Source organism: Salvelinus alpinus, chromosome 21 (genome assembly GCF_045679555.1).
Source record: "Salvelinus alpinus chromosome 21, SLU_Salpinus.1, whole genome shotgun sequence".
Taxonomy (NCBI): Eukaryota; Metazoa; Chordata; class Actinopteri; order Salmoniformes; family Salmonidae; genus Salvelinus; species Salvelinus alpinus.
The window spans coordinates 21,442,633-21,468,789 of NC_092106.1; the positions used below are offsets into that span (position 1 = coordinate 21,442,633).

The 26,157-nt window shown below is 40.5% G+C and overlaps 3 protein-coding genes across 5 annotated transcripts in view; 2 read left to right on the forward strand and 1 right to left on the reverse strand.

Moving 5' to 3' along the window:
* Positions 1-1,504: 1,504 nt before the first annotated feature.
* On the reverse strand, positions 1,505-19,971 carry LOC139548054 (carbonic anhydrase 4-like). The gene is made up of 9 exons (XM_071357366.1): positions 19,691-19,971; positions 13,849-16,382; positions 13,128-13,172; positions 10,807-10,971; positions 10,396-10,541; positions 10,136-10,228; positions 9,960-10,026; positions 2,432-2,595; positions 1,505-2,165 (listed from the first exon to the last, which is right to left on the reverse strand). The coding sequence occupies exons 2-9, from the start codon at positions 13,901-13,903 to the stop codon at positions 1,986-1,988; spliced, it is 915 nt and encodes a 304-aa protein (XP_071213467.1). The 5' UTR covers positions 13,904-16,382; positions 19,691-19,971; the 3' UTR covers positions 1,505-1,985.
* Positions 19,972-20,014: 43 nt separating this feature from the next.
* Positions 20,015-22,967, forward strand: LOC139548055 (dehydrogenase/reductase SDR family member 11-like). 2 transcript variants are annotated; one of them, XM_071357367.1, is made up of 7 exons: positions 20,015-20,457; positions 21,075-21,284; positions 21,592-21,686; positions 21,805-21,934; positions 22,255-22,347; positions 22,439-22,504; positions 22,640-22,967. In XM_071357367.1, exons 1-7 carry the CDS (start codon positions 20,317-20,319, stop codon positions 22,679-22,681), a joined length of 777 nt encoding a protein of 258 aa, XP_071213468.1. In that variant the 5' UTR covers positions 20,015-20,316; the 3' UTR covers positions 22,682-22,967. The 2 variants fall into 2 exon arrangements, with proteins under 2 accessions (XP_071213468.1, XP_071213469.1); XM_071357368.1 differs by having other exon boundaries at positions 20,025-20,448.
* A 178-nt stretch (positions 22,968-23,145) lies between these two features.
* Positions 23,146-26,157, forward strand: part of LOC139548056 (transcription elongation factor SPT6-like) — a 45,958-nt gene continuing 42,946 nt past the window's right edge. Inside the window, exons 1-7 of one of the 2 annotated variants that reach the window (XM_071357369.1) lie at positions 23,146-23,361; positions 23,926-24,034; positions 24,171-24,350; positions 24,602-24,672; positions 24,852-25,041; positions 25,143-25,227; positions 25,487-25,742. In XM_071357369.1, the coding sequence (XP_071213470.1) occupies positions 23,935-24,034; positions 24,171-24,350; positions 24,602-24,672; positions 24,852-25,041; positions 25,143-25,227; positions 25,487-25,742 (882 nt within the window). In that variant the 5' untranslated portion in view covers positions 23,146-23,361; positions 23,926-23,934. Of the gene's footprint in view, positions 23,362-23,386; positions 23,561-23,925; positions 24,035-24,170; positions 24,351-24,601; positions 24,673-24,851; positions 25,042-25,142; positions 25,228-25,486; positions 25,743-26,157 lie in introns of those variants that run through there. The other variant, XM_071357370.1, reaches the window with a different exon arrangement.

Below are 26,157 nucleotides of genomic sequence, written 5' to 3' on the forward strand. Positions count from 1 at the left end.
GGGTGTCCTGACTAACCTGACCAGGCTATGGGAAGTCTAAAGTCTACAGAGTGGAAATTATATTTTCAGTCAAAACACATGGTTATATGACCACATTTTCCCCTTATGGAAACCGCTGAATCTGCCATTGCAGCCATTTCTATTGTATCAATAATCTGTGAAGTGTGTGTGGGGGGGGGGGGGGGGGGCAACGACTTTTGGGTGGAAATAAGAAAGTACTCACCTTGGGAGTTGTACATCTTGCATTGCTTTGTGCAGTGTAGTGGTCAAAAAGGATGCAGAAAGGAATGGTAGGTGTGCTCTGATACCCATTACTGCCACTTGGTGGACTGTTGAAGAAATTACATAAGAATAAATCAAAATAGCCTTTTTTTCTTATTATTTATATTTACCTTTCTTTAACTAGGCAAGCCAGTTAAAAACAAATTCTTATTTACAATGACGGCCTACTCCGGCCAAACTCGGACGACGCTGGGCCAATTGGGCACCGCCCTATGGGACTCCCAATCACAACCGGATGTGATACAGCCTGGATTCAAACTAGGGACTGTAGTGACGCCTCTTGCACTGAGATGCAGTGACTTATACCGCAGCGCCACTGTTCTTAGTTAGTGTGAAGAAAGTGAAGAAAAAACAATATGTTGTTGGCTTTATAGCTTTAACTGAATTGGTACACCTTATAGCTGGGACCGAGAGACTGAAAAACAGCTTCTATCTTTATTTTACCTTCATTTAACTAGGCAAGTCAGTTAAGAACAAATTCTTATTTTCAATGATGGCCTAGGAACAGTGGGTTGGTTAATTGCCTTGTTCAGGAGCAGAACGACAGATTTTCAGCTTGTCAGCTCAGGGATTCAATCTTGCAACCTTCCGGTTGCTAGTCCAATGCTCTAACCACTAAGCTACCTGCCGCCCCAAGGCCATCAGACTATTAAACAGTTATCACTAGCACATTAGAGGCTGCTACCTATAGGCATAGACTAGAAATCACTGGCCACTTTAATAATGGAACACTAGTCACTTTAATAATATTTACATATCTGGCATTACTCATCTCATATGTATATGCTGTATTCTATACTATTCTACGGTATCTTAGTCACTTAATAATGTTTACATATCTTGCATTATTCTTCTCTTATGGATATACTGTATTCTATACTATTCTACGGTATCTTCGTCACTTAATGTTTACATATCTGGCATTACTCATCTCATATGTACAGTATATACTCTTTCTATACTATTCTACGGTATCTCATTCACTTGATAATGTTTACATATCTTGCATTACTCATCTCAATACTATTCTACAGTCCGTTCCGCTCTGACATCCCTCGTCTATATGTATATAGTCTTAATTAATTCCTACTTAGATTTGTGTGTATTGGGTATATGTTGTGTAATTTGTTAGATATTACTTGTTAGATATTACTGCACTGTCGGAGCTAGCAGCACAAGCATTTCGCTACACCCGCAATAACATCTGCTAATCATATGTATGTGACCAATACAATTTGATTTTATTTATACAAAAAATACATGAATGTGGTTTGTTACCGAACAATATAGATCAGAGTTCCAGTGCTTTGATACTGATTCTCAACAGTTGTGTTGCTGGTTCTGTGGAAAGCACAGGTCACATAATGACATTGACCGTTCAATAACAATAGGAAGTTTGAGGTTAATTAAATATTAACAATAATGATATGAAGGTAATAAGAGGGTAATAACAATGCTTGGCTCAATGCCATCTCAAGTATTATTTTATACATAACAATAAAAATATAAAATGTTTTGGTGCATTTTTATGCTGTGTCCTTAAACACATTACCCCCTTGAATAAACTGTATCAACTATAATTTGGCAAGTAAAGTAAACTTGAAAGAGAACATCTGCATAGCAAAGCGAAATATAAGCACTTGAGATTTTGACAATATCAGGCACTCTAATTCACTGATACCCAAATCCAAAGATCCTGGTATTTAGTTGGGCAGTGGGAGTCCAATGGCGGATATCACAGAGGTGATGAGTAGCAGAGTGCTGACTAAGACAACTTGACTTCCAGAGCGATACACCTGGCGACCATTCAATAGCTGGACTGGGCGATAGGTTCCCACCATAGGCTTTCCATCAGCAAACTGAAGCTGAGAAAATGCAGCAAGCTGTAAGACACAAAGATGAAAACATGTTAGACCAGTGGCGTACCACAGTTTCGAATGGCCCCCAAAAGTTCTGAGATTGTTTTGGGAGGAAACGGCTAATTTCTTGCAATTCTACACAAATTGTTATGGGGCAAAGTTAACCATTTGCAGTTTTACAGTTAATTTCCTGACAGCAGGTAATTGTATGATTGTACAGGTATAATGTCAAGTATAAAGGTGACATAGGTGAGGTACAGTATAATGTCAAAGGTGATTCTATAAAGCACCTGTTGCCTGCTGAGAGGAATAGTATTTTCGAACATTGTCCAGACGACAGATTCTACACAGGCAGGTGTGGTGAGAGAGCCATTGTAGCGGAAGTAGCTGGTCATATTACTCCGAGAGGGGATGAGCATGTCCAGGGACACTTCACTAAGGGTAGTGTTTGAGCCTAAAGTTGGACACAATAAATACAATGGAAAATAAATATACAGTTGCCAAGGATTCCAGCCACCTGAGCCATGGACTGTTCTCCCTGCTCCCGTCTGGTAGGCGGTACCGGAGCATCGGGTCTCGAACCAACAGGCACTGAGATAACTTCTTCAACAGTCTTATGGCCTGGGGAAAGAAGCTAACTACCCCTGCCCTCCCTTCCAGACTTTCCGCACTGACTACCTGCTCTGTCTCTATGCTCAACCACAGGTCTCTACCACTCAGGCACACACACCTACACACTGACACTCTTCTCATTCACACATACCCACATGTACACGCACTCATGCACCCACGCTCACACACTCACTACTGACGCCACACACATACAGATCTAGGATCTTAATTGCAGTGCAGGACATTTTTATCTTGGGTAGCACTTTATAATAACTCCACGTATTAAAGCATTTATAATGGATTATTCAATATTTTATTCATCATTTACACCCACATTTGTAAAAGTTAGTAACCTATTTAATAATGATTCATAAGATCATTTATAAGATAATTTACTAGTCATTAGTTAAGTATTTTTGCGTGGACTCATCTAAAGTGTGGGATATTTATACTTTATAAATACTTTATAAATGTTTTGAGCAGGGGCTGGAACCGAAATACTTTTCCAATCATTCCGTTCCGAGCAGAACCCCTATGTTTTGTTGTTCCAGTGTTCCGACCAGAAAATAAATTTCTAAAGCGGTTTGAACCCCCAAAAGGTAACAGTTCATATAGTTCCTTTTTGTTCATTTCTTAAACTGTGAACTCATTTTTACCTTTAGCTCGTTAAATGACTCCTCCAAATAGTGCCAACTGAGCAGCTTGCTGTGGAACAAGTATTTTTTATTTAACTAGGCAAGTCAGTTGAGAACAAATTCTTATTTACAATGATGGCCTATCACAGCCAAACCATGGGTCTCTCAATCACGGCCAGATGTGATTCAGCCTGGATTCAAACCAGGGACTGTAGTGCGCCTCTTACACTGAGATGCAGTGTCTTAGACCACTCGGGAGCCCAAGAGGTAAGCGTTGTTTACATGTTTGATTGGTCAGATAAGTGCAGGCGCAAGATCCGACTGAAATTTCACGGGTCGGGAGAGAGCGACATGCTGCTTGGCTTGAAACGCTGAGCATCATGACGTGAATTGGAACATGTTTAGGCTATTCTAACATTCTAATTATACAGAAGTACATACTAGACATTAGGAATATTTTTGGAACTAAAAAGAATGTTATTAACTCGTTCTCAAGATTTGAAAATAACAGTTCTGTTTCGTAACACTAGAGATCCCTTTCGTTCCTGGTTCTGTTTCCGTTTCTCTGAACATTTTGTTATTTTTCGGTTTTCATTTCTGTTCTCTGAACCGGTTGCAACCCCTGGTTTTGAGTGACCAGTATAATTTCTCACAAAAAGATGAACATGCCATTGGTAATGTCACGTCCGTTGATGGAATGAGGAGAACAAGGTGCAGCGTGGTAAGCGTACATCTTACTTTATTAGATGAACACCAAAAACAACAAAATATAAACGAACGTAACGTTCTGCAGGCTACACAGTAACTAACAAAAACAAGATCCCACAATCTAAGGTGGGAAAAAGGGCTGCCTAAGTATGATCCCCAATCAGAGACAACGATACACAGCTGCCTCTGATTGGGAACCATACTAGGCCAACAAAGAAATAGAAACATAGATTTGCCCACCCAAGTCACACCCTGACCTAACTAAATAGAGAATAAAAAAGGCTCTCTAAGGTCAGGGCGTGACAGTACCCCCCCCCAAAGGTGCGGACTCCGGCCGCAAACCTGAACCTATAGGGGAGGGTCCGGGTGGGCATCTCATCTCGGTGGAGGCTCCGGTGCGGGACGCAGACCCTGCTCCGCTTAAGGCTCCCCCCACTTCGGTGGCGCCTCTGGTGCGGGGATCGTCGCCGGGGACTCCGGACCGTAGATGGTCGTCGTGGACTCCGGACCGTACATCACTGCCGGAAGAACCGAACCGGGGATCGTCGCCGGAAGAACCATACCGGGGATCGTCGCCGGAGGAACCGAACCGGGGACCGTCGCCGCAGGCTCCGGACTGCAGACCGTCGCAGGAGACTCCGGACCTTGGATCGTCGCTGGATGCTTCGGGCCATGGATCGTCACTGGAAGCTTCGGGCCATGGATCGTCACTGGAGGCTTCGTGCCATGGATCGTCACTGCAGGCTTCGTGCCATGGATCATCACTGGAGGCTTCGTGCCATGGATCATCACTGGAGGCTTCGTGCCATGGATCATCACTGGAGGCTTCGTGCCATGGATCATCACTGGAGGCTTCGTGCCATGGATCATCACTGGAGGCTCTGTGCGTGGAGCAGGCACAGAACGTACTGGACCGTGGAGGCGCACTGGAGGTCTGGAGCGTAGCGCGGGCACAACCCGTCCTGGCTGGATGCTCACTTTAGCCCGGCAAGTGCGGGGCGCTGGCTCAGGACGCACTGGGCTGTGAAGGCGCACTGGAAACACAGTGAGTAGAGCCGGCGCAGGATATCCTGGTCCGAGGAGGCATACTGGAGACCTGGAGCGCTGAGCCGGCACAATCCGTCCTGGACAGATGCTCACCTTAGCACGGCAAGTACGGAAAGCAGGCACAGAACGCACCGGGCTAAGGGTGCGCACTTGAGGCACGAACCGGAAAACATGGTATCTGACCCGTGACCAACTCCTCATCGTAATTACAGGGAGTTGGTTCTTGTTCCCACCTTTGCTCCACTCACCACCCCGTGTTTCCCCCCCCATTTTTTTTTTTTTTGAGGCTGCCTCTCGGGCTTCCGTCGTTTCCTTGATTCCTGGTTTCGTTGCTGTTCCACTCTCGCTGCCTCCGCCTGCTTCCATGGCAAGGTCTTGTCCCCTGCCATTACCTCCTCCCAGGTCCAGGATGTCCTCCACTCCTGGGCACGCTGCTGGGTCACTTGGTGGTGGGATCTTCTGTCACGTCCGTTGATGGAATGAGGAGACCAAGGTGCAGCGTGGTAAGCGTACATCTTACTTTATTAGATGAACACCAAAAACAACAAAATATAAACGAACGTAACGTTCTGCAGGCTACACAGTAACTAACAAAAACAAGATCCCACAATCTAAGGTGGGAAAAGGGCTGCCTAAGTATGATCCCCAATCAGAGACAACAATACACAGCTGCCTCTGATTGGGAACCATACAAGGTCAACAAAGAAATAGAAATATAGATTTGCCAACCCAAGTCACACCCTGACCTAACCAAATAGAGAATAAAAAAGGCTCTCTAAGGTCAGGGCGTGACAGGTAAACATTCCAGCAGTACCTAATGCTCCTTAAGGTCTCAAAATGACAACTAGGACATATCAATGGTTTAACAATAAGCACACAATACAGTGGATGTTTAAGAAAATATACTTACAATTTTATTCCAAAACAGTCACCCTGTTGTAATAGTGTTATGCTAGGTAAAATAATGTTTTTAGTCTAAAAATGCTAACATAGGAGTTTCTTGGCAGTGACTTTTCTACCAAAACCAAAGTGTGGATTGCAGCCAGTCACTTCTTCTTGGTTAATCTTGGTTAACCCAGAACTAAAATATTGCGGGGATTGGTCAGCTGCGTGATTAAGGTCTTGGTTATTTTATACATCAGTGGTCCATACATGTTAGAAATTGGTCTAAACATTCGCAAAAAAGGAAACTCTCACATTTCCACCTTGAAATTTCAGACTTGATTTCCCCTTACAAAAAATGTATCAACACCTACAAAAATGTCCATTAATTATAATCCACATTTCCTGTTGCTGCAGGATTATTTTCCTACTGTAGTAGGCTGGCTCAAATTAAAATCCTATATCTGTACACTCACACATCACAATGCACACACCACATAGCTGCCATAGTGATTATAGTGATTACTATTACCGTTCACTGCTGCTTTATTGATTATTATGATTATTATTAACATTGCAATTTATCCTGCTACTAGTCACTTTTACCCCATTTACATGTTCATACCTATCCCAATCACTCCAGTACCCCTGCACATTGTATTAATGGTACTGTCACTGACCTGTAAATAACTGTTAATTTTTTTTCTTTTTTCTCGTATTTCACGTGTTTCTTCTCATCTACAGTGCATTCAGAGAGTATTCATACCTCTTGATTTATTACACAATTTCATGTGTTACGGATACAATTATTATTTTTTAACGCATCTACACCCATTACCCCATAATGACAGTGAAAACATGTTTTCAGAAATGTTTGTACATTTATTGAAAATGAAATACATAAATATCTTATTTAGATAAGTATTCACACCCCTGAGTTAATACTGAGTAGAAGTACCTTTGGCAGCGATTACATCTGTGTCTTTCTGGGTAAGTCTCTAAGAGCTTTCCACAAATGGATTTTGCAACATTTGCCCATTATTCATTTCAAAATTCTTCAAACCATGTCAAATTGGTTGTTGATCACCATTTTCAGGTCTTGCCATAGATTTTCAAGTAGATTTAAGTCAAAACTATAACTCGGCCACTCAGGAACATTCACTGTCTTCTTGGTAAGCAACTCCAGTGTAGATTTGGCATTGTGTTTTAGGTAATTGTCATGCTGAAAGATGAATTAATCTGGTGGAAAACAGACTGAACCAGATTTTCCTCAAGGATTTTGCCTGTGCTTAGCTCCATTCCATTTCTTTCTTATCCTGAAAAACTCCCTAGTCCTTAACGATTTAAAAGCATACGCATGATGCAGCCATCACTATGCTTGAAAATATGAAGAGGGGTACACAGTAATGTGTTGGATTTTCCTGTCACGCCCTGACCTTAGAGATCCCTTTTTATGTCTCTATTTTGGTTTGATATGGGCGTGAGTTGGGGTGGGCATTCTATGTTTTGTTCTATGTTGTCCTTTTCTATGTTTTTGGCCTGGTATGGTTCCCAATCAGAGGCAGCTGTCAATCGTTGTCTCTGATTGAGAACCATACTTAGGTAGCCTTTTTCCACCTGTGTGTTGTGGGTAGTTGTTTTCTGTCTTTGTGTCTGCACCAGACAGAACTGTTTCGGTTTCGTTCGTCTTTTTGTTGTTTTTGTTATTTAGTGTTCTGAGTTAAATAAATTTAACATGGACACTTACCACGCTGCGTTTTGGTCCGATCTTGACTACTCTTCATCAGACGAAGAGGAATATCGTTACATTTCCCCAAACATAACACTTTGTATTCAGGGCAAAAAGCGAATTGCTTTGCCAAAATGTTTCCAGTATTACTTTAGTGCCTTTGTTGCAAACTGGATGCATGTTTTGGAATATTTTTGATTCTGTACAGGCTTCTTTCAATTCACTCTGTCAATTAGTCCATAATACTAACCTATCTATAATTTTGTTGATCCATTAAATGCTGTAACTGTTTTAAAGTCACCTGAGCGGTTTCCTTCCTCTCCGGCAAATTAGTTAGGAAGGACGGGTGTATCTTTGTAGTGACTGGGTGTATTGATACCCCATCCAAAGTGTAATTAATAACTTCACCATGCTCAAAGGGATATTCAATGTCTGCTTTTTTTACCCATCTACCAATAGAGTTTAATCTGTGTTTGAAATTCACTGCTGGACTGAGAGACCTTACAGATAATTGTATGTGTGAGGTATCACTAGCCACTTTAAACAATGGCACTTTATATAATGTTTACATACCCTACATTACTCATCTCATATGTATATACTGTACTCTATACCATCTACTACATCTTGCCTATGCCGTTCGGCCATCACTCATTCATATATTTTTATGTACATATTCTTATTCATTCCTTTACACTTGTGTATAAGGTAGTTGTTGTGAAATTGTTAGGTTAGATTACTTGTTAGATATTACTGCATGGTCGGAACTAGAAGCACAAGCATTTCGCTACACTCGTATTAACATCTGCTAACCATGTGTATGTGACAAATACAATTTTATTTTGATCTGATGTAGTCATAAAAAAAATTGTACAGAGATGATGTAGTCATAAAAAACATTTAAACCCTATTATTGCACACAGAGTGAGTCCATGCAACTTATTATGTGACTTGTTAAGCTAATTTTTACTCCTGAATTTATTTAGGCTTGCCATAACAAAGGGGTTGAATAGTTGTTGACTCAAGATATTTCAGCTTTTCATTTTTAATTAATTTGTACACATTTCTAAAAACATTATTTCACTTTGACAACATTTTCCCCCATTTTCGTGGTATCCAATTGATTGTTACAGTCTTGTCTCATCGCTGAAACTCCTGTACGGACTCGGGAGAGGTGAAGGTCATGAGCAGTGCGTCCTCCAAAACACAGCCCAGCCCAGCCACACTGCACCCGGCCCACCACAGGAGTCACTTTCTGGAGGAACTGTATATTACCGTTATTGCATTGTTGGGAAAGAGCTTGCAAGTTAACTCTTAAGGATTGGCCCCTTTTTTTCAATTTTCGCCTAAAATTGCATACCCAAATCTAACTGTCTGTAGCTCAGGCCCTGAAGCAAGGATATGCATATTCTTGGTACCATTTGAAAGGAAACACTTTGAAGTTTGTGGAAATGTGAAAGGAATGTAGGAGAATATAACACATTAGATCTGGTAAAAGATAATACAAATTAAAAAAAATCAGTTCTTTTGTATTTTTTTGGTACAATAATTTTTTAAACGAGAAAAGCCATAATGTATTATTTCAGTCCAGGTGCAATTTAGATTTTGGCCACTAGATGGCATCAATGTACGTGCAACATTTCAGACTGATCCAATGAACCATTGTATTTCTGTTCCAAATTTTGTATCAAGAATTCCCAAATGTGCCTAATTTGTTTATTAATAAGTTTTCATGTTCAAAACTATGCACTCTCCTCAAACAATAGCATGGAATTATTTCACTGTAATAGCTACTGTAAATTGGACAGTGCAGTTAGATCAACAAGAATTTAAGCTTTCTGTCAATATCAGATATGGCTATGTCCTAGGAAATTTTCTTGTTACTTACAACGTCATGCTAATCGCATTAGCCTATGTTAGCTCAACCTGCAGGGGACTGACCAATCCTAAAGAAGTTAAATATTTAACTGTACTATTTTACACCTGCTGTATCTTGTACATGAGACAATTAAACTTTTGAAATCTTTGAAAAATGCCAGTTGTACTTTAGACTCTTGGCACTTATGCCAATGTGACTGGAAACTATGGGCACTTTCACATAGGCCTATCCCTGTATGATCCTGATCCTGGAGTATTATCTACCTGGATCCATCCCATAAAATATTACATAACAAGGCCTGTTGTTTATGGGATTATATGACTTACTGGGATGTTTGATAGTGTTCAGAGCATTTACAATGGCGTCATATTTCTTGTTGGAGCTTCTTGATTCCTGAAAATATAAGATAAGTATCAATCAATCAAATGTCCTAACAACCCAAATAAAAATATTACAGTTGTACATCTCATGGATAATCTCATAATAATCTCATAGTTAATACCTCATAAAAGAATCCAAGAACTCCAACCCCTGCACGGTCTTTCAGAGCTTCAGCCAAAGAGTTGTATTCCTCTTTTATATTAACAATATGCAGCTGAGGATAAATAAATAAAATGTGAACATTCATAGTGTATGTAAATGTGATTGCTGTATAATTACTGTACACATACTGTACCCAAATGACCATAAAACATTGCAATAAACACAAATCAAGACCATGAAAATGGATTGTGAATGTTTCCTTTCTTTTGGTCACCAAACCTCCATGGGATATCGTTCTCCATCAATGGTGTGTTCTGATCCAGGGCCTCCATCCTTGCCCCAGTGCAGGTGGAGCTGTACTGCCTTGTATGGCACCGCCAGATCTCCACCCTGAACCTTCGCTGTGGCAGGCAGGTCCACTTGAACTGCAGAGATATGAAAGCTTTAGTCCATGTAAGAGCAGATATGTGGAGTCCATGGACCTTGCATGTACTGTACTATTGTATTGTTCAGTCTATGTTATGGAGCTTTGAGCTTATATCAAATCTGTGAAATATCAAGGCATTAAAACGGTGAATAGGCCTTGCTATTCATGTTCAATACAACTACAATACACCATGCTAATATACTGTATCATTAGCAGGGGACATTGTACTGTAAATGTAATGCAGCATCTATATAGCAATTTACCAGTGTGACCATTGTTTGTGATGAAACCATGGAAAGCCTCTTGGTACCCAGTGAATGTGAATGGTGTAAGGCGTCCGTCTGGTAGGGTTCTTCTCGTCACAATGTTAATTGGAGATTGGGCTCTTCCGTCACATGTCCCAGCAACCGTTGCCCAACCATCAGGTCCTTCTCAGCGAATATTGAGACAGAACATTCGTTATATTTGATTTGGGGTGGCAGATAGCCTAGTGGTTAGAGTGTTGGACTAGTAACTGGAAGGTTGCAAAATCAAATCCCCACGCTGACAAGGTAAAAATCTGTTGTTCTGCCCCTGAACAAAGCAGTTTACCCACTGTTCCTAGGCTGTCATTGAAAATAAGAATTTGTTCTTAACTGACTTGCCTAGTTAAATAAAAATGTTTAAAGAACTTTGATTCCAATGGGTATTTTAGCAAATATATGTGCAACAAGTGTTGAATTTCATGTTTTATAATTACACAAAATTGTAGTAGTTCCCATGCCTGATATTAGTGTACATTCCTTTTGTTGTTGTAAGTTCCCTTTTTAATGTCGCACACTTCCTTCTCCTTCTGTATTCTCCCTCAAACATTCCCTGCCCTCCCTTACCTCTTCAATTTCTACTGTATGTGGAAGAGGTTCAAGTAAAATTGTCCCATGAAAATCCTTATCAATCCATTATGTTAAAACACAGATATTGAGTTTATATAGTCACTGACATTGTAATATTATGGTCTTCTACCAGTATATTGTGATTTGTATCTGTTGATTTGTGAATGCTGTACATGCTAGCTAGTTAGCGGGGGTGTATGCTTCATAATTAACGACTCATGTGTAATCGTAACAGCATAAAGGAAGTCCATTTGTTCATCTGACCTAGAATTCCTTACAATAAAATGGCGACAATATTATCTCCGAAGAGAATTCTCGTTGGTGACTGTCACAGCCGTGTATATCCCCCTCAAGCCGATACCACGACAGTCCTCAAGGAACTTCACTGGACTCCACGCAAACTGGAAACCATATATCCTGAGGCTGCATTTATTGTATCTGGGGATTTTAACAAAGCAAATTTGAGAACAAGGCTACCTAAATTCTACCAGCGTATTGATTGTAGCACTTGTGCGGGCAATACACTGGATCACTGCTACTCTAACTTCCTTGTCACCTAAAACCCTCATAAACTTTTACGGATGCACAATTGAGAGCATCCCGTCTGGCTGTATCACCGCCTGGTATGGCAACTGCACTGCCCACAACTGCAAGGCTCTCCAGAGGGTGGTGCGGTCTGCACAACGCGTCACTGGGGGCAAACTACCTGCCCTCCAGGAAACCTATAGCACCCAATGTCGCAGGAAGGTCAAAAAGATCATCAAGGACAACAACCACCCGAGCCACTGCCTGTTCACCCCGCTACCATGCAGAAGGTGAGGTCAGTACAGGTGCATCAAAGCTGGGACCGAGAGACTGAAAAACAGCTTCTATCTCAAGGCCATCAGACTGTTAAACAGCCATCACTAACACAGAGAGGCTGCTGCCTACATACAGACTCGAAATCATTGGCCACTTTAATAAATGGATTACTGGTAATTTTAATAATGACACTTTAATAATGTTTACATATCTTACATACTCATATGTATATACTGTATTTTATACCATCTATTGCATCTTGCCTATGCCGCTCGGTCATCGCTCATCCGTATATTTATATGTGCATATTCTTATTCCATCCCTTTAGATGTGTGTATTAGTTGTTGTGGAATTGTTAGATTACTTGTTAGATATTACTGCACTGTTGGAACTAGAAGCACAAGCATTTCGCTACACTCGCATTAACATCTGATAACCATGTGGGGCGGCAGGGTACCCTAGTGGTTAGAGCGTTGGACTAGTAACCGAAAGGTTGCAAGTTCGAATCCCCGAGCTGACAAGGTACAATCTGTCGTTCTACCCTTGAACAGGCAGTTAACCCACTGTGCCTAGGCCGTCACTGAAAATAAGAATTTGTTCTTAACTGACTTGCCTAGTTAAATAAAGGTTATTTAAAAAAATGTGTATGTGACCAATAACATTTGAATTGATTTGCGTTATTGTAGTTTTCTCTGCACATGTCGTCATTGGGCTAGCATGGCTATTCATGTACCCTGTTGTTAATTAATACTTTACAGAATAGTTGGTGCATAAGGGCAGCACAACATTTAATTTATGGATGTTTGTTTCTTTATCAGAAAATAAAGCATCATCCTCTGGACACCTGTTGCCAATCAAAATACAACACAGAGGCAATCTACACTGTCACATATGTACTGTATATGGTTTACCTGTGCAGTTGCCACCGCATGTAACCTGGGACTGGTAGCACCAATCTAGAGAAGGGATTTAAGGACAAAGATGTGTGGCAAAGTTCACTGTTAAGGTTAACCTTTGTCAATCAGATACAGACAGCGTAAAGGAACACCCAATGTTATTGGCTTTTGGCAGATAGCATTAGAAAGGTTAACTTGCCACAGGTGATAGAAATAGATAGAAATTCAGAACATTTCATTCTCTGAGAAAGTGGTAGTTGAATTTCAAAATCATGTATCTAATTCAGTAGTTTCATCACCACATAGTGGGGTAAGCTTTGACAAAATGTCATCATTTCCCTCTCATTCCAGTGCATTTCATGAGAAAACATTGGATATTTACTTACAATAAGCAGGCAGTTGGGCTGATCAAGTCTCTATAATTGACCATTTATATTTCATACACACTGAACATTTTGCCTTCTGATTGATCTGCTACTGTGAGTTACATCAGTTCTTTGTTTTATTACATCTCAGACAAAATTACTATTTTATTAATGCATTTCTATGATATTTGTTGTGGAATTCCAAAGTACCAAGCGTTTACTGTAGTTTGTAATATATTTAGCTTCATAACTTAGCTAACTACATTTTCAGAGTAGCTTCCTCAACATTGTAAACCCAATGCAAGTACACATAGATCAAGTCTCAACCCATGTTAGTTACTAGGATTGAATAAATAAATGAACACACTCACCTGCCCCTTGAATCTTCACAATGGTGGCAAAGAAAAATGAAATAAGTAAATTCATTGTGATTCGTGTTTGGTTGTGTCAAACGGATTAAGTTATGTTCCAAATAATGCCAATAAGCAGAGCACCTAGTTCATAAAAGTTCCAATAGAAAAGGCAACTCCTCCCACTAGGTTGTATCCATACCTGTTGATAAAATGTATTTACATAAGGCTGTTCCCTTATCATTTGTTATCTATACATTGATGGGAATTCGTTAATAAATGTCATATACTCCAGTCAAGAGTGATTTATAGACAGATATGAGTCAAAACTATTGAATACATTAGTGAGATACTGCTTGTAGGCTATTTCCTCAGAACTACTGATTAGATAGTTGGCATATAATTTTATGATTTGAGATGTGGTGTACTCTCACACGATAAATAAACAGCACTACATTTGTTTCCTTGGAAGTTGTGGGAACATACGTTTTTGGTTTCCTGTTGGTTCTGGGAACGAAGCCATAAATTACCTGACTGATAGAATAGAAGTGAACACTGCCTGTTCTGGAAACGTTTATTTTTGGTTGCATGGAGGTTCTGAGAATGTTTTACTCTGGGTGGTTTTATTAAGGCTCTGAAAATGGAAATTATAGGTTATTTAGGGGGTTTTCAAGAACTTCCTTAAAACTTTCACTGAATGTTTCAGTAAGACTTTAAACATTACTAGCTTATTTTTTGTTAACTTTAAAAAAAACTCCAAGCACAGATAAGACACATGGAAATGTATTTCCTTAGGCATTAATAATGCAAACACATTTCTTTTTTTGTGACACGGCATCAGTGAGATTCAAACCTATAGTCTTCTGTTCTCTATCCATGTAATTAGTCCACTTCACCACCAGGATGGAGCTGGCATGCCATGTTTTTTTACGCATACAAATCTGTTTATTTTAGTCTATTCAAACAGACCCCGTTTCAAAGGAAGCAAGCACTCATTAAGATCAGGTGTAGCCAATTAGTGGGCATGGCCAACAAACCTGAACACACTTAACAAGATAGAGGATAGAGAGAGTTTTGTTGATGCTGAGAACGGAATGTATATGTTTTTAAATAACATTCTTAGACTGTTCTCTGAACATTACTAAAGTTTTCATGGAAGGTTTTTTAACGTCCTCGGAACAATTCGAGAACATGACTTTAAATAGAACTATGAAGAAACCTGTAGGAAATGTTATGCTGAAGTAGCAAAATTCCCAAAGCCAAACATTGCTCTTTTGTCACGACTTCCACCGAAGTCGGCTCCTCTCCTTGTTCGGGCGGCATTCGGCGGTCGACATCACTGGCCTTCAAGCCATCGCTGCTCCACTTTCATTGTTCCATGTGTTTTGTCTTGTTTCCTCGCACACCTGGTTTACATTCCCTAATCACACTACATATATATTCCCTCTGTTTTCCCCATGTCTTTGTGTGGAACTGTTTTTGTTACGTGTTTTGTGTGACACACCAGGCTGGTTTTTCTCCAGGTACCATGTTCAACCCGTGGTGTGTTTAATTGTTAAACATTTTGCATCCTTGTGACTTTGTTGCGCTTTTCACTTTTGCCTATGGCTGGAGGTTTGTTTGACGCAGTTGCGTCCGTCTGTTGTTTGCTTCTGCCAAATAAAGTGTGCGCCTGATCACAACTCTGCTCTCCTGCACCTGACTTCTACACCAGTAGCGCACAACCTTGACACTCTTAATGTTCTCTGAACTATTTGAGAATATTCCCAGTGTCAAACCATTTGAAGAAAGTTCCTAGAACATTCCTAAAATTGAACTGAAATGTAACCGTGTTTGAGCTTTTAGGAAACATTCTCTTAAGTAATGAAATACTAAGAAAGTTACTTTTTTGGGGTCAAGTTCCTTACCTGCGGTCTAATTACCAAAGCACCCTCTTGTGGCCTCATGGGTGGAATTTGTCATGATTTTTCATGATTTTATAATTAATTAACAGTATTTATTTTTTTCCCACAGAAAATCTGGTGTTTCTATCTGAAATGGTTTTGTTATATTTCCGTCTTCTGTGATGTATATAAAGTGTAATATTGGGATGCAAGCTCAAAATTGAATACATTTCAAATCTATATCTGACATGGTACCGGTGTCTTCTTGTTTTTAAGCCCATAACCATGTGTGTGAGGGGTATACTTTTGTTTCAAATAATATTTTTTTTAAGACTACCAAGAAACACTGTGTGACTCTGATTTAGCACAATGCAGTAAAAGGTTAAACATACTGAGAATGTTCCAAAGCCAAGCAACTATCCTGCACCATTCCCAAAATGTGGTGGGAAGGTTGTATGCAAAATAGCCATAGGACAACCACACACTCACCAAGCTTTAAGAAACATATGGTTCTCAGAATGTTATGTGCTAGATGGGTACTGACCTTAGAGGCAGAAATAGAGTCACCCCAATAGATGTCAACAGAGCCGGCTCTAGCCTTTTGGGGGCCCTAAGCAAGATTTGGTTGGGGCACACCTCGCCGCAAAACATTTTAGTGGCCCCCCTCTTGACCTGTGGAGAGATTTATTTAAATGTTTTTCCTGTAATTCTACACATTTTGCAAAGGGACATAGAGAAAATGTTGCAGTTTAAAAAGCAAGTTTTCTGCAATTCTACACATTTTGCCATGGGTGGAGAGATAACGTTGCAATTATACTATTTTGCCATTGGGCAGATAGACAGCTAAGCGACCACTTACAGTATGTCGTGAACACACAATCCATGTCTAAATAGTCTCAAGGCTTAAAATCTTTATTTAACCTGTCTGTAGACAATATAAATGTACAAATAGATTCTAAGTTGGTTACATAAATGATTATTAAATGTTACATGAAATGTAAATATCAAAACCGAATGGAAACCCCCTTGTTAATATGTATTGGCAATCATTTACTTAATGGTGAGGCATGGAACAATGTTTTTTTTTGCTTTTGTCAAGCTGGATGTTTGAAATATGAGTAGGAGATTTCAGTCATGCTTCTTCAGGAATGGAATACAGACAATTAGCACTTGAATGCTGTAAATGAATACTGTGTGTAAATACTGGTGTGATGTATGATTGTTAATAAAATTGTTCATAGACACATTTTTTATACTGTGTCTGTGTGTATGCAAGTACTTTGGAATTACGTTTAAATCGTCGAAGCAACGACCTGAAAAGATGTCTCTTCAACTTTCACTCTCAACCAGAACCGAACTTAGACTGACATCTTTGTATAGTCGTCTTTTCAATTACATAAAAAACAAGTATTTTCAACAACACTTTCAACCAAAACCGAACGTAGATTGGACGTCAGGCATAGTCGTCTTTTCAACAACATTTTGCTAGGTGGGTTATGTCTGGAACCAGCCCTGGATGTCAGACCACTCCAGAACCCCCAGGAGTCCATGTGTAATGTCAACGCTTCTCGAATACTCCTCACATGACATCATTTACAAATCCATGTTGGAGCTCATTGTTATACACTCTGTGGAAAGGGTTCTACATGGAACCCAAAACGGTTATATTTGGAACCAAAAGCGTTCTACCTGTGAATCAACCAGGGTTCGTTATTTAGCAACAAAACTGAAGCATACGCAACTATGGAGCGAAACAGATGGACTTGGCTTCGATTGTTGACAACATGTAATCTACAGTGCATTCGGAAAGTATTCAGACCGCTCATCAATCTACACACAATACCCATAATGCAAAGCGAAAACAGGTTTGTAGATTTAAATTACTATTTTTTAAATATAACATTTACATAAGTATTCAGACCATTTGCTATGAGACTCGAAAATGAGCTTGGGTGCATCCTGTTTCTATTGATCGTCCTTGAGATGTTTATACAACTTGATTGGAGTCCACCTGTGCTAAATTCAATTGATTGGACATAATTTGGAAAGGCACACACCTGTCTATACAAGGTCCCACAGTTGACAGTGCATGTCAGAGCGAAAACCAAGCCATGAGGTCAAGGGAATCCGTAGAGCTCCGAGACGGGATTGTGTCAAGGCACAGATCTGGGGAAGGGTACCAAAACATGTCTGCAGCATTGAAGGTCCCCAAGAACACAGTGGCATCCACCATTCTTAAACGGAAGAAGTTTGGAACCACCAAGACTCTTCCTTGAGCTGGCCGCCGAGCCAAATTGAGCAATTGGGGGAGAATGGCCTTGGTCAGGGAGGTGACCATGAACCTGGACCTCCTGAGTTCCTCTGAGAAGATGGGAGAACCTTCCAGAAGGACAACCATCTCTGCAGCACTCCACCAATCAGGCCTTTAGATAAAATTGGCCAGACGGAAGCCACTCCTCAGTAAAAGACACATGACAGCCCGCTTGGACTTTCCCAGATGCACCTAAAGGACTCTGGTCTGATGAAAACAAGATTGAACTCTTTGGCCTGAATGCAAGTGTCACATCTGGCGGAACCAGGCACCATCCTTATGGTGAAGTATGGTGGTGGTAGCATTATGCTGTGGGGATTTTTCAGCAGCAGGGACTGGGAGACTAGTCAGGATTGAGGGAAAGATGAATGGAGAAAAGTACAGAGGATCCTTGATGAAAACCTGCTTCAGAGCGCTCAGGACCTCAGACTGGGGCTAAGGTTCACCTTCCAACAGGACAATGACTCTAAGCACACAGCCAAGACAACGCAGGAGTGGCTTAGGGACAAGTCTCTGAATGTCCTTGAGTGTCGCAGCCTGAGCCCGGACTTGAACCCTATCTAACATCTCTGGAGAGACCTGAAAATAGCTCTGCAGCGACACTCCCCATCCAACCTGACAGAGCTTGAGAGGATCGGCAGAGAAGAATGGGAGAAACTCCTCAAATACAGGGGTGTCAAGATTGGAGCGTCATACCCAAGAAGTCTTGAGGCTGTAATCGTTCCCAAAGGTGCTTCAACAAAGTACTGAGTAAAGGGTCTGAATCCTTATGTAATTGCAATATTTCAGTTTTGTTTTTCAATACATTTGCAACAATTTCCAATAACCTTTTTTTGTGGTATTGTTTGATGAGAGAAAAAACGATTTTATCCATTTTAGAATAAGGCTGTAACGTAACAAAATGTGTAAAAAGTCAAGGGGTCTGAATACTTGCCGAATGCACTGTAGTTACCAGCAATTTGTTGCAAAGGGATATACATATAGGCCTATCAAATTGTGAAACTATCAGGTTCTGTGTTCCCTGAAGCAGGGACCTAACTTTCACTGGGGACGGGGAGATATCCCCCACATTCTGAAATTGCATTTTTGTCCCCCTCAGTTGAATAATTGGAATGTGATACAAAACGAGGCAACGGTGTGCTTATGGACCCTGCAGACACCGAGCAGCTGGGTAGGCTGTTTGGAGTGTTTATCTAACCAGATAAAATTATAATAATAATGTTATGTTCCCCCACTTCTAAAACCAAAGTTGTGCCCCTGCTGAAATGTATTTGAAGTTAACACGCATCTTTTTTATTGGCAGACAGAGAGAGTATCCGGCTAAATACACTACATTTCACTAGAGTAGGGCTATAGGACTCCCGAGTGGCGCAGCAGTCTAACACCTTGCCCAAACCGGCTGCGCGCGTGCGCCATTGTGCGCTATCGTGCATAATTTTATTTTACCCCCCCCCCACACCAAACGCGATCACGACACGCAGGTTAAAATATCAAAACAAACTCTGAACCAATGACATTAATTTGGGGACAGGTCGAAAAGCATTAAACATGTATGGCAATTTAGCTAGTTAGCTTGCACTTGCTAGCTAACGTTAATTTGTTCTAGTTAGCTAGCTTGCTGTTGCTAGCTAATTTGTCCTGGGATATAAACATTGAGTTGTTATTTTACCTGAAATGCACAAGGACCTCTTCTCCAACAATTAATCCACACATAAAACGGCCAACCGAATCGTTTCTAGTCATCTCTCCTCCTTCAAGGCTTTTTCATCGTTTACTTTATATGGTAATCGCATCTAAACTTTCATTCTATTACCACAACTACTGGCAAAACAGTTCGTCTTTCAATCACCCATGTGGGTATAACCAATTTTGCGACGCACGCGACGTGTCAGGTCTGGACAGGCGCTGCATCTCTGTGTAAGAGGCCTCACTGTCGTCCCTGGGTCGAATCCAGGCGGGCGTGACTGGGAGTCCCATAGGGCAGCGCACAATTAGCCCAGAGTCGTTTGGGTTTGTCATTGTAAATAAGAATTTGTTCTTAACTGACTTGCCTGGTTAAATAAAATAAAAAACAGGAAAGGAAAGGGCTCGAACAGCAATCAGTCATCCTATGAATATTCAATCATTTGCGGGACAAGGGGTTTGGCCTGAGTTTCATTGGGCACGAGTTAGGGAGTTTGTGCACCTATCAATGGATACAACGTTGCTGATACTCTGCAAAATTCTAAACAACTTGAGAACAGTATACAATTGAGCAACTTTAGGAAATACAGTATCCAGTTGTGTTGATAGATTATGGATCGCTGGAAAGGTAGAGTGGCGCTTGTTACCGGGGCTTCTGTTGGAATCGGAGCGGCGATATGCAAGGCTCTTGTCCAGCACGGCATGAAGGTTGTCGGCTGTGCCAGGAACGTCGAGAAAATAGAGGTGGGCCATGTATGTGACGTAAAGCGTTAGTGTAGGCTTTTTGTTGTTTCTACTTTTTGAACTGTGCTGACTAGGCACTATGCACTACTATCTTAGCCCAATATTGGACTAAAGGAGCTAACCTTACTCCAATGACCTTACATGTTTTGTTTAAAGGGCGAATTGGCGCTGGAAAACTAAACAGCCAAATACTGAATAGATTATCAATTGCGGTACGGTTCTAGAAACATAAATCCCTCTACTTTCATATAACATCAAACAATTTCACAAATTCAAAATACACACTTACTGCACTATTTCATATGTAGCATATATGGGCCAACAAATAAATAATTGACATGTCACCTGCATTCTGTCACAAGGTTTGCATCACACGTTTTAGGTTAGGTTTATTATAGATTACTACAGTCTAATGGCACCTGATCTATACCAATTGTGAAGTATTCTTTGCAAACTGTTTCATTACTTTTATGATGTGTGCCACAGTACTCACAGTAGTATATGATATTATAGAAAATATTATGTGTCAAATGAAGCACATTTGGGAATTACTTTCATATGGCTTCACCATGGTGTTTTAACCTTTGGAACATAATGCATGAAGTCATCTTACCTCTTGATTTTAGAAACTGGCAGCAGAGTGTCAGAGCGCTGGGCACAGTGGCACCCTTGTTCCCTACAAATGTGACCTTTCAAATGAAGAGGAGATCCTTTCCATGTTCTCTGCCATCAAGACTCTCCATCAGGGAGTGGATGTGTGCATCAACAATGCTGGCCTGGCCCATTCAGAGTCACTGTTGAATGGCAAAACCGATGGCTGGAGGACAATGATTGATGTAGGTGTCACTGTCAATGATCTCTGTGTTTATGTCAACTGCTGTCCATATTTATCTTTTATTTTTTATTTTTAGTCATTTAGCAGGCACTCTTATCCAGAGCGACTTACAGTCAAAAAGCAAAGCATGATTTTCGCTATCCTGTGTCATGCTCTCCATCATTTAATAACATTTGTTATTGATATACGTTTCAATCTCTGTGTTGTTACTGACCTTATTTATTAATAAAAAAACAAGGGATGGCCGTCACACTTTCTTCAGTCCATTATTTAATATCACATTGATATTCAACGGATGTATTTTACAGGTGAACGTCATTGCATTGTCTATCTGCACACGAGAGGCATACCAGTCTATGAAGGAGAGGAAGGTGGATGATGGACATATCATCAACATAAACAGGTACCGTACAACTCTATCTCTACCTCCAGATATGCAATTGGACTCAGGTTGCAGTGAATGCTTTTCTTTGGACAATCCACTGGTAGTACAAACCATAATGTATCTTCTTCTATTCTAGTATGAGTGGACATCGTGTAGTTTTCAGTGCTGATACACACTTCTATAGTGCTACCAAGTATGCTGTGACTGCCCTGACAGAAGAGCTGCGGCAAGAGCTGCGAGAGGCTAAAACCCACATTCGAGCCACGGTAAGTTATTAATTCTTAGTCTTCTTATTAGAAATATTTCATTCTATTGTCAATGAGCTGATCAGTCGTCCATAGCCACCCAGCACTGAATTGTGCTAATTTGTCATATTGTGAGTACTGTACACTAATAGTACACTGCTGAAAACGATGGTGTTCTATTATTGGCAACACTCCACAATATCAGGCCAGTGTGTCCTCATAATAGACCACATTGATGTTTACAAATCAACCGATTTATCTAGCTAATGCACAATGTAATCGTTAGAGCCATCTAATGTAAAACTGTCACTAACCCTGTGTTTCTGTTTTCCTCTGAACAGTGTATATCTCCTGGTATGGTGGAAACAGAATTTGCTTTCCGGCTTCACAGCCTGCATCCAGAGAAGGCTGCTGCTACCTACAACAGTATGAAGGTGAATAATAACAATAATAATGATATCTGTGCATACAGGCTATATGATTGTTTTTGAATGTGTACGTTATAATTCTACTGCCTTCCTACAGTGTTTGGAAGCAGTCGACATTGCCAGTGCTGTAACGTATGTCTTAGGCACACCGCCACATGTTCACGTAAGTAGGACACTTGTCTGTCTCAGTATTCTTTGCACACTCTGTTCACTTCCATCAATGTTTGAATGAATGGGGGAAACGTTTTCCATAATCTGACAAATAATAACTACCATACTCCTGTCTTTACATATCTAGATTGGAGATGTTCAAATGCGACCTGTGGAGCAAGTGTCATAGAGCAGTCCTGCAGGAGGAATCTGATGCACCTTGTTCATCTCAAAGAGGATTTAACGTTGGCTTAAAGCTGTAGGATTGTGGAGATTTTGAATTGTGATTTTTGGTCTGATCCGAAAATTATTATTTGCCATGAAAATGATTGTAGGCTACACTACAGCCCCTTTACAATCTGATACAACCTGATAATACTGACATTGTGTAACAACACTAATGCAATTTTCCACCAGTATTTGGATAATTTTTTTAATTAATGTGTTTTCTAAAATAAAGTTATATTTCAAGTGAATTTTGTGTGCAATACATTAAACACAAGGTCCAATTAAACTGAATAACATGTTCTATGTTACAGACAAATATTACAAAAAGAAGACATTGAAAAGTAATGCAAATACAAAATATATTATGTTACATAGCATAACACTAGAAAAATAACACACGAAAACATTGAAAAGTATAATGCAAGGATTGCACTCTGCAATCCAAGGAGAGCTGTGTTCATCTGTGACGTGCCTCGCCTTCATTTAGAGTTTGAGGGATTTTTCTGCATTCCAGTCTTGGAAATTTGCTTGCGCCTAGATAGCTAATACATTTTTGTCGTTAAGAAATGAATCTATTTTCCATATCACGCTTTGCTAATCAGTCAACTTAAAAGGGAGCCGGTCCTGCCTCCTGTCACATAGGTATGTACCGTTATGGGCAATGGGAGTCAGCCAGCTGTTTCTGGCAATACAGCTGTATGCTAGCTACAGTAGATGGGGCTAGCTTGGTAGCCATCTCTTTCCATTGTTGTTATGCAAGCTAGCTAACGTTAGCTATGTTGTTGTAGCTAAGAAGAATGCTACCTGCAGCTCCAGCCTGATATCCGTTGGATAGCTACGGGTACCTTTGCTTATTTGCCAAGTCATACATTTTTATCGTAGCTAACTAGCTAAACCTTGTGATATCTAGCAATGTCTTTGCCCCCTGGCTATAATACTGTTCTACTGCATCTCTACCAGTCAGCCATGGCAGACAGCAGCGTTTTATCATCATAGCTTATTGTAGCCTAATATTTCATTATTTACAATAAGGTTTTCTTATGACATAGCCATACTTAAACACGTAAACTGTAAAATATGGTGTAATAAATTGGTTAACGTTTTTAAATGATGGAATAATTTTTTCCCATAACATTATTTCCAAAAACTGTTCTTTGACACATAACCAGCTAATGAAAATCATGTTGTTTATTATCTCTTCAACAGCCACTAAACATGGATTTCATCGAGAGGGAAGCAGAGGAGTCTGAGGAGGAATTTGGGAGTCCAGAGGACACAGAGAAAAAGGCACTGAAGCATGCTGCAGCAAATGATGGTAATCTATTCATTGTACAGCATGTGAATCATTTAGATTTTATTTCAAAGATGTTCCTTGACAGAGTTATCATCATCACAACTACCCTAAATAAGATCGATGTTAACAATGTACAACTTCTTGATTTGTGACTTAGATGAGGAGGAGGAAGAGGAGAATACTGAGGATCAAGATGCAGATGGAAACCTCTGTGGTCTGATTGATGATGGTGTGGATGAAGGGGGAGGGGAGGAAGAGGATGAGGAAGAAGGGAATAAAGATAAAGAAGGTGATAGTGACTCTGGGGAGGAAATTGGACACCGTAAGAGGAAGAGAAGTAAGTGGTCATTCATAAATTGGTCCTGTATTTATTCATGTCTGGGCTGCACTGTGATTGCTTCCTAGCCACATTGTAGGCTATGTCTTCAGTCATTGAATAAACTATAATGTCGTAAACCCTTTGATTCTATTTTGCCCATTCAGATTCAAGCCTTCATGATTTGTGACACCTAACAGTGTGCAGCAGAATCATGCATACCAATAATAATCACATTTGGTGTTTGAGTATCTTGCGATTTCTGTCTACAGGCTTTGACGACCGCTTGGATGATGATGATATTGATCTCATTGAGGAGAATTTGGGAGTAAAAGTGAAAAGGGTAAATATTCCGATGCCATTATGACAAGCAAAATTCATTGTCATCATGGACATTGTATAACACACAGCGGAGGTCTCGTGTCATGTCCCATGGTCCCACTCTCTAAAAATACTATGTAAAAGTAGATTGACTAAAATGTTTTCCTGATATCTCTACTCCTTCCTTATCATCATAAACAGCAAAAGTTCCGTCGTTTGCGAGACATGTCGGATGATGAGGATGAGGAGGGAGATGAAGATGTCAGGGAGGCCCATGAGAAGGACATGATAGCGGATGAGATCTTCATGGGGACGGGAGCGGATGAGGGTGAGGCATTGGATGTGCCTTTGCATCCCGGGGAGGATGAGGAGGAGGACGATGAGGAGTCTGGTATGAAACATGTTAGTTTCTTCATCTATAAACAGTTGAGTTGTTTTGAGTTAGCCATTTGAAAATATTTGAGTCATAGTGTTTTTTTTAAATTTCCTCAGATATCGATGACTTTATTGTGGATGATGACGGACAGCCCTTGAAAAAACCCAAGTGGAGGAAGAAGCTGCCAGGATATACAGATGCGTAAGTGATTCTGACATTTCATTTAATCACTTAGATCCCAATTTGCAGTAGCCTCTCCACCTGAAAGCTTACCCGAAAGTAAGAAGTCCTATCTGTGCAATAGAATTTGATATGGTAGATATTTTCCAAATGGCACCCTATTCCCCTATGGGCCCTGGTCAAAAGTAGGGCACTATAATAGAGTGCCATTTGGGACGCTGGCATGTTTATCTGTACTCACATGCAGTATTTAGTACTGAGCACCACTGCCTTTTTACAGAGCCCTTCAGGAGGCCCAAGAGATATTTGGAGGGGACTTTGACTTTGCCGAGTTTGACACTGAAGCCTATGAAGATGCAGAGGAGGAGGAGGAGGATGCAGATGAAGAGTCATGGGACCGGCCCAAGAAGCAGGCCAAGAAGAGGGTGGGTCGACGCAGTATCTTTGAGATCTATGAGCCTAGCGAGCTGGAGAGCAGTCACATGACGGACCAGGACAACGAGATCCGCTCCACTGACATGCCAGAGAGGTTCCAGGTGTGTATACTTCTAAAGGGTGCATCCCAAATGGCACTCGGACCCTATGGGCTCTGGTCAAAAGTAGTGCACTATATAGGGAATAGGGTGCACAGTCATAGTAATTTGGACACGTGAGCACCTGAAACTCACCTATAACTGTTATGGGCTTGACGCTGTAGCCCTATGGTATTCAAACTTTTTAATTTCTTCAGCCAGAATTTCTGGGGACCACATTTTTTTCGCAATAATTTTGCATGACCCCACCCCAAATATGACACAACCTTAAAATCGGTACATTTCGATTTTTACATAAACAAATCACCTTCAATTCATTACATTTGCATCTCTTATCAAAATGAAAAGAAACGAAATAAAATAAATAAATGATAATTATCTTTCTCAAAAACTTTTGCATATTGTCCCATACAATAAT